Source organism: Scomber japonicus, chromosome 17, assembly GCF_027409825.1.
Source record: "Scomber japonicus isolate fScoJap1 chromosome 17, fScoJap1.pri, whole genome shotgun sequence".
Classification (NCBI taxonomy): domain Eukaryota; kingdom Metazoa; phylum Chordata; class Actinopteri; order Scombriformes; family Scombridae; genus Scomber; species Scomber japonicus.
The window spans coordinates 13,260,819-13,278,986 of record NC_070594.1 but is presented as its reverse complement, the minus strand read 5'-3'; the positions used below and the strand labels follow the sequence as shown (position 1 = coordinate 13,278,986).

The 18,168-nt window shown below is 39.1% G+C and overlaps 1 protein-coding gene across 1 annotated transcript in view; it reads right to left on the bottom strand.

The window, feature by feature from the left end:
• Positions 1–18,168, bottom strand: part of LOC128376927 (1-phosphatidylinositol 4,5-bisphosphate phosphodiesterase beta-4-like) — a 68,841-nt gene that overhangs the window by 28,119 nt on the left and 22,554 nt on the right. The window contains exon 4 of the mRNA XM_053336776.1: positions 3,526–3,623. Within this exon, the coding sequence (XP_053192751.1) occupies positions 3,526–3,609 (84 nt within the window). The 5' untranslated portion in view covers positions 3,610–3,623. The remainder of the gene's footprint in view (positions 1–3,525; positions 3,624–18,168) is intronic.

Sequence of the window (18,168 nt, the reverse complement as noted above, 5' to 3'; positions counted from 1 at the left end):
GAGAGAGAGAGAGAGAGAGAGAGAGAGAGAGAGAGAGTGAGTGAGTGTTTGTGTGTGTTTGTTTTCAGTTGTTTTTTTTTGTCTCATTCATTACGACAAAAATAACCAGACCATTTATTGTTTATTAACTACCTTCAATGAGAGCTAATTGAGGAGATTACAACACACACAAACACTCCATTGTTTACATCGACATGAATGATCATCCAAGGGACATAAAACAGACACACACACGCGCACACACACACTCACTCACTCACACACTCGCTCGCTCACTCGCTCACTCCCTCATGCACATGTGCCCTCGAGCATTTAACAGGCAGCGAGATTGGCTGGGAGATGAAAACACAGGAAGTATTTCATGTCATGCCACTCTGACTCTTCTGACCAGCTGGTTGCTCTGCAGATAATGACTGAAACCCTACAGAGTTCATTAATGATTTTAAATGCAAAAATGAAAAGGCAATAATTCTCACTTCATACTTTTTTGTGATTATAATGATGTAATTATTTACCCTTACAACCCAATCTAGCTCCATTTATAATATTCTATTATACAATGTAATTTTCTTATGATATTGCTATTATTAAAGCAACTCTTACCTTTCTTGCATTTCACACAGCACTTTGAAAAAAACGTGAACAGCAACAACCCCTCCTCCCTCCTACTGTATGTCCCACCCCCATCATTTGGACCGAATGATATGATTGGTCAGAGTTTTCACAGAATATTATGAGAATGGAATAATGATGAGTTTCTATGCCTGGTGGATCTCTCTAACATTTTAGAGTGCCATTACCTTATTAATAGCATTTTAATCTAAACAAAAAAAGGTGTAAAAATGTAACAAAGGTAAGGGTAGCTTTAACAGGCTTATATTACCTCATCTTCTAAGTACTTTTTTTCTGATCTGCTTTGTTAACAATGAGGTAACAGCTATATTTAGCAGGTCAATTTATTAAATGGATGACAGATATTTTTTTGGCACTAAACCCTTGTGTATATAGATCAGCAATATTCAGTGTATAACGACTGGTAACTGAGCTTTGTATGAGTTACAGTAATATTTACCAATATTATATTACATGTTATAAAATTAACAGAATGAATAAGCAACAGTAATGTGTGTTAATCTGTGTCTCACAATTCTGCCTTCATCAACTGTCTGTCAATATGAGGCTGCTCAGTCCCCATGGAAACCAAATACCAGACAGACCTTAAGTGATTGATTTCCAATCAGTTAAACAACGACTAACACACACACACACACACACACACACACACACACACAGAGGAAGCGAAAGAGAAAGAGGAAGCCATTTGCCTAGTAGCATGACTGATAATTGATGACCTCTTTAACCTTTGACCTTCCTGCCTCCGGACTTGTCAAAGTGGGGGTGAAACTCATCTGAAATATCTCATTCCTGGACAAAATTGATGTATTATTGGATGATAATAAATGGGCATTTAAAGCCCCCTCCACTGTGTTGTACAGAGGTTAAGTTAAACAAAGAAGGTAAAGAAAAAAAGCAGACTAAACAGGATAAAAAGAGCTATTATTCAGATGTCTGGAACATAAAACTGATCTGAGGAGAGGACGGTGATAATGACATCTTATAATATGCTGAGAGACTCCATTTCGTGACAGAAGTCCAGTGTAAAGCTCCCTGAAAAGCACACAGACACTCCAATCAGGCACACAGGCGAACACACACATGCACATTACCTGTCTCTACCATCTGTCACTCAATGGGGTTTCACTTGCTGGAGATTGTTTTGTAGGAAAAAAAAAATCTATGGTGTTTAGCATATTTGCCTGTGTTTGTGTGTCAGTGACCGAATGAGAGGGACTGATAAAGAGCATGTGAATGTCTGTGGGTGGACTTGGCATATGTCATTCTAATCGACGCAGATGTCCCCTGGAGGCTTTCTATTTTCCAGGAAACAGAGCGACAGCGATTCACTCACACTCACACACAAACAGATATAGAGTACTAAAGATTTGACAATAGACTATTATCTAAATTATTCTCCTCTTTGCCGCTAAGATCAAATAAAGAGTAATATCAGTTATGACAAAAAGCTTAATTAATGCGACTGACGAATGCAAAGTCCTAATCCTATCCTGCCTAAGCCCAGCTGATATTCACAGAAGCAACACACTGAGGACAATCTTCACAAGCATGCCGGCCCACTTTGACATGGCTGCAGATTTGACTATGCTTTTCCCTGCGCTATTTCAAGTTTACTTCTCTGGCTGAGAGGGATCCTCCTCCCCCCACTTGTGCCCATATAAATGTAGAGGACTGAGGGGATTTCCTGGTGTGTGCAAGGGTGCGTGCATGTCAGTGTGTGCGCGCGTGTGTGTGACACACTTTGCCTCTTCTCGGCAAATGTCCTAGCTAACTGTCCTGATTAAGTTAGTCAGAGGAAACATGGGCGAAAAGAGAAAGATACACACAGGGTCATATATATACGGATACACACAAGACACACATTGAGCAAGATGAGTATTTGGTTACACTAATGTTATTGGCTAATGTCTGAATCTTTCCTAATTATATTGGTATTGGATTCACTAGTGGCTACAACTCTGTGATTATTCAATATTATTCAATTATATTCTTATCACTGTTTATAACTTTTCAATGATTTTGTTGTTGTTGCTTTGATAGGTCTTATTGTTTACCATATAAATGTAATGTTATCATTTTCCATTTTTCAGTGGGTGAGTTATATCTTGATATAATCTATCAATCTCAGTTATTATGACACTGACTTCAACACTTTAAAAAAACGCTGCACTGTGAGCACTGGAGGATCTCTACTGAAATCTGCATTTATTTACTCCTTACTCTCTTATAAAGCATTTTCCCACATTTTCTACCAATTTCATTCTTATTGTTCAACTCCACTTGTACTTAACAATAAACCAATACACAACAATGACGCAAATTATTAATGGTCTGTGTAAAAACACAGAACACGCTCTCTCACTGACATCACACACAGATAATCTCTTCAGTGCGCTGGTTAAGACCCTCAGTAGATGCGTTGCAGACAAACAGTCGCCACACCAAAGCTTCTTAATGAGCCTGATCAATGTGACCTGCCTACAGCTCGACTTCTGACTACAACACTGACGTATCAGGTTATAAAGGAGACGCCTCTGCTCTGTTACATGTGTGTGTGTGTGTGTGTGTGTGTGTATGTGTGTGTGTGTGTGTGTGTGTGTGTGTGTGTGTGTGTGTGTGTGTGTTTGTGTGTGTCCATGCTAATGACTGACCTGGGGACAGTCATTAAGGTGAAGGATGATAATAGGACAGAGTAAATTATCTGTGTCAGTATCAACAAGGTTAATGACAATCTCATAGCTGGTAACATAAACTTCACACACCATCATGTGATGATGTAATCAGTCATCAATCTTGCATAAAAGGGTTACGAGGCTGTTTATTTTTACAATCAGAGCCTATTATATTTTCATTAAAATCATAGACATCAGAGAAATGTGCAATCTTTACCTCATCAAACCGGTCGAATAAGCGACCCTCCTGCATGTACTCAGGCAGGTGCTTCTGCCAGTTGAACTCGTAGGATTTTGTCATGGCTGCTCACAAACCTGAGACACAAATAAAATAGAAAGAGAAAGAGATAATCAGTCAAATATCTGTAACAAAGAGGTGCAAAGGCTAGTGATGCTTTCAAGAACAGGACGCTGGTTATGTGAACACTCATATTTGTCTTCCTCTTTCCTGTTGTCATAAAAAAGATGCTGAATTCACTGAGCACAGCTACTGTACGTGGCCCTCCAGGGGCCCATCCAAAAATATCCTCTGCTGAGAAAGAGTAATGAGATAATGAAATAGAGTAACATGTAAGACCTGATGTGCAGGAGTATTTTGGGGTTAAACACATTCAATAAAAAGGGTGAGAGCAGATACTGTAGTCAGTGAGGTTTTCAGGGTGTGTTTACAGCACTAAAACCCACAACATGCTCAGAATAGGAATCTGACAACCGTTAAATGGTTTAACACACCACAAATAATACAGTACATTATAATAGTAATAATAGTTTTCTTTTCATTAAGGGGAATAAATACTAAAAATGGAGTAATTAACAGGTCAAATCCCCTTCAGCCAACAGCTGTCTGCATCCACAGTAATTGCTTCATTTAAAATATAAAGGAGATATATATTTATTTGAAATATGAATAACAGAACAAAAGTAATCAATGTGGGTCTGTATTTGTGAAAAAGTAGTAATGTATACAGCAGTGGTTCTTGGGGATCCTTGAAGAGGTCCAAGGGGGTCCCCAGAAAAATGGGGAATATTTTAATTTCACTGTTTGCCCAATGAGAGAATGTATAAGAATAACTATTGTGTTCATTAGTTTCACTATCTTCACTGTTATTCTTTGCAGTATTAGCAGTCATGGAATAACTAAATCTTATCAGACGGGGATTCCTACAGCTAAGCAAATACAGGTCCAGTCAGTGTGTATCAATTTGGCGATCTTTGACACCAGAAAGGTTGAGAGCCACTGCAGTGCATACAGGGAAGAAATGTAGGCGTAGCTATTATGTTATTATGTAACACATTAGTTTCACTTCAACAAAAGCACTTCAGTAAGCATTACATGAAGCATTGCAATTAAACATGTAGCTCATTTATCATTCATCTAAGGTGATTATTTTCATTATTAATTGTTTTTTCAATAAATCATTTTATATGTAAAATGCCAAAAAATGATAGGAAAATACCAATTATTCAAAGTCAAGGTAACATGTTCAAATGTCATTACATCATCATATTTGAGAAGCTGATACCATTGAATGTTTGCTAATCATTGCAGCTCTACATTTATTTGACATCTTTACACATGTGCTGATTTCGCCTTCTCACGTTGTTACTGTGCATGTTTTAATATTTGATAACCATATGAATGACACTTCCAAACCATCAGGTAATTAAACGTATACACTGTATGAGACCATATGCTCCGAAATACACAATGTATGAACATGGTTACTTACCAAGCTATACTCCACTCTGAAATTCAACTTTAAAACTGCAGTAACTATTCAAGTCTGACATATTTTAGTAGTCATACTTATCCAATCTCTCCAGACTCTCTCTGCACAAAGAGACTGCCTATTACTTTAGGCAGTGTGATTTTAAACAAATTTGTAATGATCTATTTAGTGACAAGACATAGAGAAAGCCTCTGACCAGAGTAAAAAGACATCAATGGAAATTTCTTTCTGGGCTCCTAATCACAATCACTTGATCATGCAGTTACTGAGCAGATAAAGAGAAGCACAAGTTTTAACAAATATTTTGCATCTCAGGACAACCCTCTGCCACAGCTTCTCCAAACAAATACCTTATTCAGCCTCACAGTATTTCTGTTTTAACAAACAAGGCAGATAGTGCTGTGGCGTTAAGTTGCAATACAGAGTGCAGATATATTTTCCAACTGGTGTTTGAAAGAAAGCCAACCCTAGAAAACTGTTGTGTTAGTAACAACAGGAGCAATTTACTGTGAAAGACATAGTTTCTCCACCAGTAGCCTCATTACATCAGAATGCATTGGAGCTGTAAGACGTACAACACAAGTAGTTAAGTGTAAGCAGACAGGGCAGGTTGAGGGAACGTAGGTGCACCACATCATCACAGGATAACCCCTGGGTGGGACTGAACAACACAGGTTGAGCATATCTGACAGTTAAAGAGTATCTGAGGGTGGAATTTTCCATTAAGCCTACTTTTATCTTGCACTTGGCCTAAAACAGTCTGGATGTGCACTGTACTCCACTTCAAATATAAAAACTCAGTCAGGCTCGATTCATGTGACACACGTGCACGTGTATCATCACGTAAGACATCCAGCTCAGGGTAGGGAGGGGAAGGGGTCCTGACAGGAAACTGTAATCTTGTTGATGACACCACCCACCCAAATATAGGTTTCTTTTACGTCAGCCTCAAATGTGTCAGGCAAAACTGAGAGGGAGAAGCACACTTGAGAATGTGACACACTATGTATAGTCTAAGAGCTCAGCCGCTATTAAGTCATTATGGGAATACTCTGAGGTGTGATATGATTTTGATTTGGAGGTCTTTCAGCCTTGGCCATGGCTACTCTAAGATTCCTTCATGATAATACTGTAAATACATACAGACACTTTCAATCTGATTGGCGTGTCTGCAATTTCATCTTATAAGACTTCTGAAGGTGCAATTTATCTTTGGTATCTTCACCACAACTTTTAGCAGTGTGTCTACAAATGTACGTAAATGTTTCTTTGTGTGTGAGCACCCTGCAGATATTGCAGAAATGGAAGTGCCACAATTCATGCAGAAACCACCCATTTCCCTCCCAGGGATAAATACAAGTGAACTGGATGTTGATGGCTTAGACTACAAAGAAGGAGCTGGAGGACAAGCAGAACAGAAAGAGAAAGAAATGGGGATAAACAGAGTAAGTGTTAGAGACAGATGGGAGGATAGACAGAGAGGAAAAATGAATGGGCAAAGGGAAAAGAAAAGCAGTGAACTAAAAGTAAGAGATAGATATAAAGTCAGTGAGAGGTAGAAAGAGGTGAGGGACAGGGAGATGTGACAGAGAGATGAGAGATGAGGAGAGAGCAACATGAGAAGCGTAGAGATAAAACAGAACAGTTTTGGGCAGGGAGAGATGGACGAGTGAAACAGCTGTGTGTGACAGAGGCGGGCTGGAGAGGCTGGGGCTCGGGGCGGTGAGTACCAGGGGGGAATGTCTGCTTTTGATGTGGGGAACACAGATCACAGACAACATCAACAGAGGCTGCAGAGCACTCCTGGCTGGGTGGGCTACTGTCCACCCCCGGCATGACAAATGCAGCTGAAGCAAGGTTTTTTAGATGTCTGTGGGCTGTCATTATGAAAACGCATGATTCGGAAAGAGCGTACAATTATACAGCAGCTAATAAGAGCTGATCTCACTCGTACATGAGGGTTCATTAAAAGATGTAATTACCCTTGACATGGGAGGTGAACCCAATAGAATACTAGAAAAAAAAATACGGATAGTCCTTTCATATGGTGTTCTGTTTAGCTCATTATGGGTCCTGACCCAAAAGTGCAGTTTGTTATATGTCACAGAGCTACAGGAGGTATAGCAGCCAGGCCAGGTCAATACACATAGTGATGTCAAAGAGGGGCAAACTTCATCAAATCCAGTCCTCTACAATCTTGGGTGTACTACCAGTGGTACATAATGCAGACACACACATCCTGTTAGGGCGATGAAACAGATGCACACTTCCTGTGTAGATCAAAAACTGAGACCACACAGAGTGCCTATAACACAACCCAAACTACTGTAAATCGGCTGCAGCACACCATCCAAATTTCATTCAGTAATACTAAACCAAACCTGACAGACATGTTACATATTCCAAAACCTGATTTAAAATGATTAAGATAGGAAAAAAATCACATATCTAATTTAGACTAATTGGGTTGTGCTGTCCTGTCTGATATTAGCCTAGATCTCTCAACAGTATGCATTAGATAACATTTTCCTCAGCGGGATGAAATCTGTCCAATAGCAGCTCGGCACACTGAGGTTCTGTAAGGCCAAGCCAGTATGCACATCAGGCCTCTGAGTTCCTGGACGTGTGAGTGTGCACGTGAGGAGCTGAGGGAAGCAGAAGGAAGCGAGTAAGGTCCGAGCCCCCTGTCCAACCCCTGACAATGAGATAATTACGATAGATAGGAGCCCCGTGAGGCACACTGTTCCCAGCTTCCTCATCTAAAATGGCAGCTAGGGTAACACCCAGCGGTCCCACACCTCATAAACTAAAATTAGGCTACAGCTACATCAGTCAGCCAGCGGTGGAGGGGTTGACTGGGGACACACTCAAATGGACACAAGAGAGCAACACACAGAGAGGCATATCTGACGTGGCTGCCATAATAACTAAAGCTCTCCTTCACTGTGAAATACACAATAGGTATTAAGTAAAGAGCTCCAATATTACAAATAACATATTTTGCAGCTTCATATTATCCAGTGACACCACAGAACACTGAGGGGGGGGGGGAACAGGCGTTTTTAATGAGGCCTGATTTTACGCTTCATTTATTCTTACGGCACAAACCATCACCTGATGTTGTTGGCGCTATCATGTCACATATGTCATCATGAATACATTTAACATTTGAAACCCTCTGAGCCCATGTTTTGGATAATACTGCTACACAAAAATGTCCACTTGTGGGAAATGAGAATCTCCAGATTTAAAAAAGCCCAACACCGAACCAATACCTAGATTAACAAGAGGTTCAAAGGGGTTTCATTTTCATGTTTCCCCTTTTTCTCTGATAAACCAGAAAATAAAGTATAATTTAGAGTTATGGGTTACCAGTCCCAATACTGTTATTAAAATGACTTAAAAGAAATAATCACCTGAAATAATAAATTAAGACCATATCCTGTTCATTACTTATTTTTCTGTTCTATTGGGTATGATCCTCCCAAGGCTGATAACCAGAATATCACATGCAATACCGTACATACTGTACACTCAGTCACTAGTCTACTTGGCAAAAGGTTTCCACTTCTAAAACCTGATTTATAACAGCTGGAACAGGACAGTGTGGTCTATCAGCGGAACTGAACAAAAACCTACTGCATCAATGGCTAATAAAAAGTACTAAAAGACTATTTTCCTGCTGTCTTCTCCTTTTGTAGCCTCAGAAGCAGGGAAAAAAAAAGTTTCTTCACTCTGTGTCAGATTGAAACAGCTGGTTGTAGTTAGCGCTTAAGATAAGATTTGATGTATAGCCCGATCTCCGTCATGCAACTTGACAGTGATACCCAAGGTGCTCATTGTTTGACCATGTATGGTTTGACTTTTAAATACTTGTCTTAGATGTAAGATGGACCAATTCTTTTTGCTTTATTTTTGTATACAAAGTATATTATGAATTTATATCTTTAGGATCAAAACTGCACAACTCTAAAACTTAGATCTATTTTTTTCCACTTTTGATGGGTTGAGCAAGCTGTTTCTCCTCACTTCTTGTCTTTGTTAAACTATGCCTTGCCTGGACCTCTGTACTGAGCACAGAGATGAAACTAAAGTCTATTCTGGTCTTGTCCAACTGTGGGTATGAATGATAACAATGTTTTCCAAAATGTCAGACTTTAAAGTGCTTGTCTAGAGGGGTAGCTTGAGATAAACAAACATGCAACAGACAATTTTGCCACCAATAATTCCACACCACAGGCTAGCGTCTCTAAATCAAAACATTATCCTTTGTTGCATCTCCCATCTCATACCGCATCTCTCATCTCTCTCTAATCTCCTGTCTAATAAAAAATACATAAACACTGACTCATAAGCTCCATTTCACTCATCATGAGCATGCTGGAGTACTGCATGTACATCCTCTAATTATTTAAGTAATGTATTTTAAAACATAGTCTTGTTCTATCTCAGGCTGTGACATATCAAATCAGAAAAAGATTATTTAGGCAAGGCAAGGCAGCTTTATTTAACAGAAAAAATTGGAAATAAACAAAACATGTAATTTAAGAAATAAATATAAAACTCATTAATGGTAAGAACATGGAAACATTAAAATATTATTATACATATATAAATATACAATTACCCCCCCCCAACCCCCAACTTTTAATAAAAAATATAATAAAAACAAAGTACAGAAAAATAGAATGAAAGGGATATACAATACTAGAATAGAGCATTAAATATAAGGTTGCAGCATAAAATAATGATTTGGTGGTGAACTTTACCTACACTGGCTCATCTGTCTATTCTGAGAAAAGATGAAATGGGATTATTTTCACCCGAGATTTAGAGCAGCCTATCAGATTTTAAAAAAGGAGTCATTTACATGTTTCCCCCTCACTCTTCTCTTACAAAGCAGCACTGCTGGCAGGTGTCCATGGCAAAAATAAAAAAATGAAAGTTAGTGTTTATTATCAAAAACACTGATGAAACAGAAGAACAAAATAAACCCTGGGCAGTTCAAGCAAACCCAACACAAAGCTGGTGTGTGTGTGGGAAGGGGGTGGGGGGGGGTGGTGGGAATCAACAGATAAACCCTGCAGCCTCACAGCAAGCTGCTATTGCTGAACACTGACTTCTACATTCTCAGCCTCACCTGGCTGGAACGCACCACCTGTTCAGATAAGCACGGGGTGAGCTAAATAATACAAAGCTTTCAACTAAGACAACAACAACCCAAAAAACATTCATCTACTGTAAGATTTCTTTGTTTCAATTGGCATTATAAATGACCTCAAGTACAGACACACAAGTAGGGTTGCAAAATTCCGGGAATTTTCAAACTTGGAAACTTTTCATGGGAATTAACGGGAATTAACAGGAATAAACTCAGGAATTTACTAAACTGAAGGTATGTTCTTATTAGGGAACTTAAATATAGTTGTGTAAAATAATATTTTAGCATAATCCTGACTAAAACAACCAGATATCATGCAGTACAGTTGAATATCTATGCTATCACATGCTCACATAGCACACTGTTTACTGCAGGGCTACTGAGACCACGCCCCCTACATGCACTGTGCATACAGAGACCACGCCCCTACATGCACTGTGCATACTGAGACCACGCCCCCTACATGCACTGTGCATACTGAGACCACGCCCACTACATGCACTGTGCATTTTTTATGTGCATGTTGATTGGGACTTTTTTGGAGAGATTTATTTAACATTTTGAATGGGACTTTATTTGGATTATGGATTGGGGGGGGGGGGGGGTGTTTTTGTGTTCATTTTTGAGTAATATTTAACTCCACATTCATGTTTGTGTTTTGTTTGATTGTTTAACTTGATCAAGTTCAACTTATAAATAAATCTGTTTTAATTGTATCTGTTTTAATTGTATTATTTTGCTTATAATTAAACAATTATTTTCCACCCCTTTGCAACCCTACACACAAGTGACGGTTATACCCTTCCTCGCACAACTTGACATTGTCCTGTCACTCCCTGCTTAGATGACCTAACAATGCACACCTGTTTTCACTATCCTTGACTGAGCAGGTTATCTACACCAACAGCACGACAGGTATTTTGACAGGACAAGCACAAGTGAAAGTGGTAACATTAGCAACGGCTCAGTTTCATTCCTGTGTTCAAAAAGGCGTACTGTTGAACCATCGAGTAGCTACTATACTGCAGGAATGAAATTGAAATAAAATGAGTGGGATTTAGCTGCCACTCATGTTATTAATTGTGCCTGCAATTTTCCTGCTTTGACATGTCAAAATGCCTGCTGTGAAAAAGGTCTATTAGGTTGACTCCTTTCACCCCAATTATAACACAACCTGAAAAAACAAGCGTTCTGTTATTTGTGTAACCTGACTGATAATAAACAAATTCAATTCTAGACTGAAAGGAATGATTTAACACAAAATAACTATGAATCTACTGTAACAGGGCCTGGTAGAAAAAGAAGCAGCCGTTGTTCATCTCAAACCTATTATACACACTAATGTGATACACAGCATGCACTTTATGCTGAAACTTTACATTTAAAAAGGTAAATTGACTGCATTTATCTAGCACCTTTCTAGTCCTCTGACCACTCAAAGCACTTCACACTATGCCACATTCACATACATTTATAAGCTGATGGCAGAAGATACCAACCTGCTCATCAGGAGGAGTTTCTAATCAATCATATACACATATTCACAATGATGACACAGTCTTAGCCCAATGACGCTTTGACATGTGGACCGGGGGAGCCAGGAATCAAAGCGCCAGTCTTCTGAGCCATAGCCGCCCCTCAATACTGTCTTTCATTTGTTCATCAGGGATTCAATATACATGTGCCTCATGACTACTGACAACTTCAGGGGTTTGTTTAAAGAGAAGTCAAGCGTTTGTGTACATCACAATGTTCAATGCTGTACAGCTCCATATTTGTACTGTTGGCTTAGTCAGGTTTTTACAAACAAACAGAAGCAAGAAAAGTATATTTATTCAAGTCAGACATAATGCTTACTGCATGTCTGGCAGGACAGCAGCATGTCCTTATTTTTCCCCTATACAAAGGAACATGCTGTCATATGACTGTCTCGTTGCTGCACCCTGGATTCTAATCTGAACAGTACATATGACAAAGACTCATCATGTCCTCTTATCCGTTTGTCTAGGATATTTGCCTTGTCTCCCAGCTATAGAAGTGAAGGCACCAGTAACATCCTCTAATCTTTTCACAAACACAAAGCTCCAAACTTCAGACCAACAATGACAACATGAGTGTAGAGTGTGCTTTTGTGAGTGCAGTTAAAAATTCAGAGATACAACTATAAGTACTTCAAGTATTTTGCTCTTCAATTAAACACTGTGGCCTGGTATGCATGTCTGCAAAAAGCTGTTGAAAGTTACCTCTGCTGACCCCCTACACTGTTTCATACTGTGCCTCCCCCTCAACGATAGCATCAGTCTTCTTTTCTCACTATTAGGGTCAGAGCAGCCCTTGGGGCTGAAGCCATCTTAGGACATCTACCAACTCACCTACATTGACTCTCTGCTACCCAACACACATCCACCGCCACTAAGAACGATTTTCATACGCACCTGCTGAATTGTCAAAAAGCCAAAGATGTGAATTTAAATCTGTTTGTTTCTTAGCTCTGATAATCACCCTCTAAGATAGTTTACACAAAAAAGTGAACTTCCACTTTTGATATGGAAGAATAGAAGAATAGTCAAGTTCTCTCAATGAATCACAAAGTTTGAGACACAAATCTAGAGCAACAGTATTTATATGTATGACTAAAATGTAAATTATGTGGCTAGTTTTATGTTTTTGTGATCCATTTGAATGATTATTGTATATGTTTGACTTTACCAATTATAATAGATGATTAACTGCAATACAAATATAAATGGTGTATCTTTGTGCCAGTCCCAACTTGACCCGCATATAGCAAATAATTTAGATACTCAATCAGTCATATATTAATCATACAGGTCACCATTATACACATATTCTGTCAGATTTTTGCATAATATTCATATTCACATTCAGGTCTTGACAAATACCAGCAATCATTTCATCACCTTGTCAGTTGACAAAAACAGGCTGTTTACCTCAGTGCACAGAACACAACAGTACCTCTGCTAGGGCTGGAGGTCAAAACTCTTATTCTAACAATGATTTTGTGGATACATCTCCAGACAGCATTTGTATGTGCACACAAATGGCAAAATCAACTTAAGTGCTGTCAAAAGCTCACTGAAGTTGAATGCAAGTTAATGGAGGAGATATTTTAAGGGTCGTCAGTCATTCTTGTGCTTTATGTTTTAAGAATGTTTTTCAGCACAATAATGCACTTAATGAAATGAATATAATGTGCAGTTACTGACTCTGTTGTGGACTTTATAGTATAAATATTGAAATGTTGCATTTTTAAGTCTGCCTTTACATATTAAAATAATGCAACTGCTACCAAAACTGTGAGTGAGACAGTAGGTTAAAATGTTCAAGATGTTCATCATCATCATCATCAATCAAGAATTTTCATGATAATCCTTTTAGCATGATTAACTAAAGTGGATTTGTGTTTTTTGTCGATTACTTGCTGCTTGCCTCACGACTACCAAACACAAATTAGGTTCATAATTCTGATGCATCACATCATATTGCAATTCAAGTAACATCTTAAGAATTAAAAATTAAACAGCACTTTGGCAGACATTCTGGAAATGTACGTGGTTGTTTGCTACTCCTGGGGTTTTTGGATGAGGAGAGAAAGAAAGAGAGTGAACATTAGAAAAATCAATAAAAGAGAAGTTAACTTTTAGCTGTTGTGCACATTTCCATCTCTATTGTATCTCCAGTCCAGAATGCATTAAAATAACCAGGAAACTAATAAATTACCCCAAACCAGTCCCATGTATGCCCAAACACACATCTATCTGGTTATTTTACCATCGCCTGGTGTTGGTTGCACAATATCTAATCATGGTAAGCACAATGGATCATTATCTACAGTGACGCTCTGAATATATCCCCTGGTTGAAGAGTGTCTAGATTGAAGTCTTATTATTCTCAGTACAATGTCAGAGCCAGAAAAATATGAACACCACCTCCAAGGCTGAGAGCAAAATGGAAGCAAATGAAACAGACTCCTGTAGACCGTAGACAAACACTGTGAGAGGTTCATGTTTAGGTAACACTTACGTGGTCATTTTGTACTGCTGTACATACACATACTGTGTGTCTATCAGAGGTTAGACATGACACCCCTTTTCATTTTCAGCTAAGAGATATGTAAGAAAAGTTTTAATTTAAGGATAAAGTAAATTCTGAAGACATACAAGTAGTCTGTTGTATTTGCATTCAATTGCATGCGTTTCAACAATGGAAAGTGGGAAGTGTTAAACCCAAGTTCCAGTGAGCGTGTTCCCAAAAATAGGAAAAGGTGGCACATCTCAAATTTTCTAGTCAAGAAGGACAAAATACAAACATTTCACTTGTTTGTCTCACGTTATATGTGAGTTATTTATTTGGCTCAAATCACTTAAATGTTAGTAATTTGTCCTTTGATTATGAAACCAACTGCTTATCTCAAGAACACCCTACAGTAAATATTATATCCCAACATAACACTTCAAACTATGGACTCAAAAAGTACATTTTTGATGTATCAATATATTTTTGACACACTTTAAACAAAAACTGAACATAAGCTTTAGGAGGGCAACATTTCCTGCAGGATTTTTGGACTGCATAATATTATACAAATAGTGTGTGATATAGTGTCCACCTCTTGACGTGGCATGTTTCCAGTATTCACAAAAAGAGGTAAAGCAGGACATAAAAGAACATGGCTCAGGTCAACTAGTTTAGTTAAACACTAAACAGTCTGTGCTATGACCTCCGGCAAGACAACCACCAACCAGGATACACAGGAGAAAAAAAAAGGACACACACATGCTCAATATCCTGGAAGCAAACTTCAACAGGTTTGCAGCTGTCTGAGGGGACATTTATTCAAGATCACAGACAGACTAAAACATTCTGGTGGTGGCAGTTTTCCTCAATTGCATTACTTTGAATAAGATTAAATTCTGCCCTATCAGATGGAATCCAGTTAGCAGCAGGGTTCATGTTTGCCCATACCTTCCTACTGCAGTACCACATCCCTCACACAGCACTTAGACTGTGACACAAAGCGATACCATAAAAATTCTACTGTTTACATTGGATAAAAGTAGTCTTTAATTCAATGAGAGCACTCAGCCTGGAATACAGTGTTTTTATTACAGCAAGAAGACCTCTGAAAAAGCACATATGGGCAGTGAAATCAATGTCGCTATCGCCTGCTTGTGTTTTTCATTTCATTTAGTCATTGAACAGCAGGGACAGTGATCGCTATGTAAACATGTACTTACCTTAACAAGGATGGAGATCCTGTGTGCGTATGTGTCTGTATATGACCTGTGTAAGATGTTTATTTTCACCGGTTATCACACCTCCTTTTGTTTAACTACAGCCTAACGTAGCACGTAAGCTACATTTTACACAAAGCCTAGCACGCAGGGAACAATTTCTGCAAGTGAAACATATGAGTGAACAGAGTTGCAGGACTGAGGAGTAAGTGAGCAGAGAAAAGTTGAGTGGTGAAAACAAACTGCTACTTTTCTGGAATTTCATGTTCGTTTATTTCACTTGATCTACATTTTGGTTGCTCACTGACTGTTGAGTGTCAGCTGAGGATTCGGTGGGCCCTCTAGCAGTGTGTGCTTACCCACAAACCTCTTAGTTCGAAGAGTGACTGACGGGACACGTTAGAGGAATTGTGATGGGATTGAAAACTTGTACAGACAGAATAGAAATAGGGCATTTAAAACAAAGGAGCAGATATATTGACTCCTTCAGCAACAGAAAAAAACAGGACTAAGTGGCCTCCCTTTAACTTATTACAAGTTCCTTATGCAAATCTATAACTGATGGTACTTGTACATTTATGGGATAGATGAAAAGGTGTACTGTCATAAAGGTTTGATTTATCCTCTGACTCATCAGAAATACAAGAAGTGATACAAGCCTGGCTTAAGTGTCTTTCAAAAAAAAACCCAAAAAACCATAGAAATGCCCTTGAGCAAGGCGTTCAACCCAAGGTAAACAAACGCTCCCGTAGAGCTGGTAATTGGCTAACATTGGATTGTGAAAGAGTATCTGGCAGCTCCCAGTTGTGAATATGTGAGAGAAAACAAGAAGTGATATAACACATACAGTCTACATCATTACACAGTGAGTTATGGGGGCAATAACTATAAGCCTTTCCTGTTCCTAAAGTACAAAATATGCAACAACCACAATGTGTTCCAAGTAAAGTGGTTCCATCAGTCAGAATTAGTGAGAAAATATTGCATTTTACATCTACAGTATAAGCATCTGCTTAGTGATCACACAGGGAGAACAGAACTGACCCCTCTGTGCATAATGGCTGTTGGAGAGAATTTGCTACAGTACTTAATTGAGATATGAAAAATACTTTCTAATGTCTACTGGGGTCAGATATGCTTCTCTTGTGCAGCACGTACAAAAGTCTGCAATCACCATTTGTTTCTCAGGGCCTATGGCTGAGGACATATTATACTGTGGAAGGGAAGAATGTCTTTTTCGAAGCCAAATGACCCTGTTCTACCCTCTTCTTTGCCTTTTATAGTTGAAGATCACCCTGCTCGCTCACTCGTTGATCCGGGGTTACATAATTAACTTGAGCCTGCGATGGAAACTGGCTGTCTTTCAGTCATACACACTCAGTGTAGTGCCCAGCTGTGGCCCGATAAAACATATGTGCACATACAAGCCCTTACTACACGCACACGCACACAAACACACACACACACACACACACACACACACACACACACAAAACTCATACTTTACATGCGCATGGACATGACTATGACTACACTGACCAAAGCAGAGTTTGACCTTCCTACATTCAAATACAGCTCTAGGATCTCCCTCATTTCAAACACAAGATCTTTTGTCAGGTCAGTTTGCAGGGTTCACTCCTACTGCATGATGTAAATTAGCTCATTAAAACATACACGTATCCTGGGACACATACACAAACACATCCCCAAAAGAGCTCTATTTATACCTGTTGCCATCCACATACACTCTCTGCCGAACTGAGTTATACAAAGAACTTAACACATTGCCTAATGGAGGGAGCATCCACCTAATAAATGATGGCCTGAAGCCTTTTCCAAATGGTGGATATTATCGTGTGTGTGAGTGTCAGAGACAGAGTGTGTTGACCCGAGGGCAACGACTTCCCTCACTGAGTGAACACTGAGGCCCCTCAGAGGGAGACAGAGGAAGGGGGGTTGGGTGGGTGGGAGGGGGTGAGAGAAGGGTAAGGGCTGTCCCCGGGTTATCAGCAATCATAATCAGAGGCACTGCATGTTTTACTGTGTGTGTTTGTGTGTGTGCGTGCTTGTGTGTCTGTTTAAAAAGTCACTTAGTCAGGGAGTTCCCTGAATGTAATGAGGTAGAGGGGCCAAGCTGACGCATTAGCACACTTAACCCAACCCTGTGACTAGGACACAGCTCTCTGGTGGAAAACCTTCCCTGCTATCTGTAAATACACACTGATTAGTATACGGTTATCTTTTGTTTGCAAATATAACAGGGTGCACAAGGAATTTGACACAGTTAATTGGAGAGTAGACCTACACCAGAATAATACTGAAGAAAAAAATGTATTACGACCACTGGTGAATGAGAATCAACATTTCAGTGATGTTTTAAGTAGCTCTGTACGGGGCGAAATGCTACAAAGAATTGTGATTAATGGTTCAAATAGAGTCTAAAAATATGAAGAGGAATCCTCAGTGATTGCACCATGATGGATATGTGTAACTGAAGCCACCAAATGGAATACGGAAAAGATCATTTTTCATAAGGTGATCGTTAGGAGATGGTATCCGTGTCTGGTTAATAATAAAAACGTCACGCCGGAACACTGGTATTAGAAAGACGTCAAAGTCTGTGCAATTGATTTTAAAAGGTGGGGAAGAAAAGAAAATGTTTCTTTTTTTTTTATTAAAGCCAAAGACATCAGTGATGTGGATGTGACGGAGGA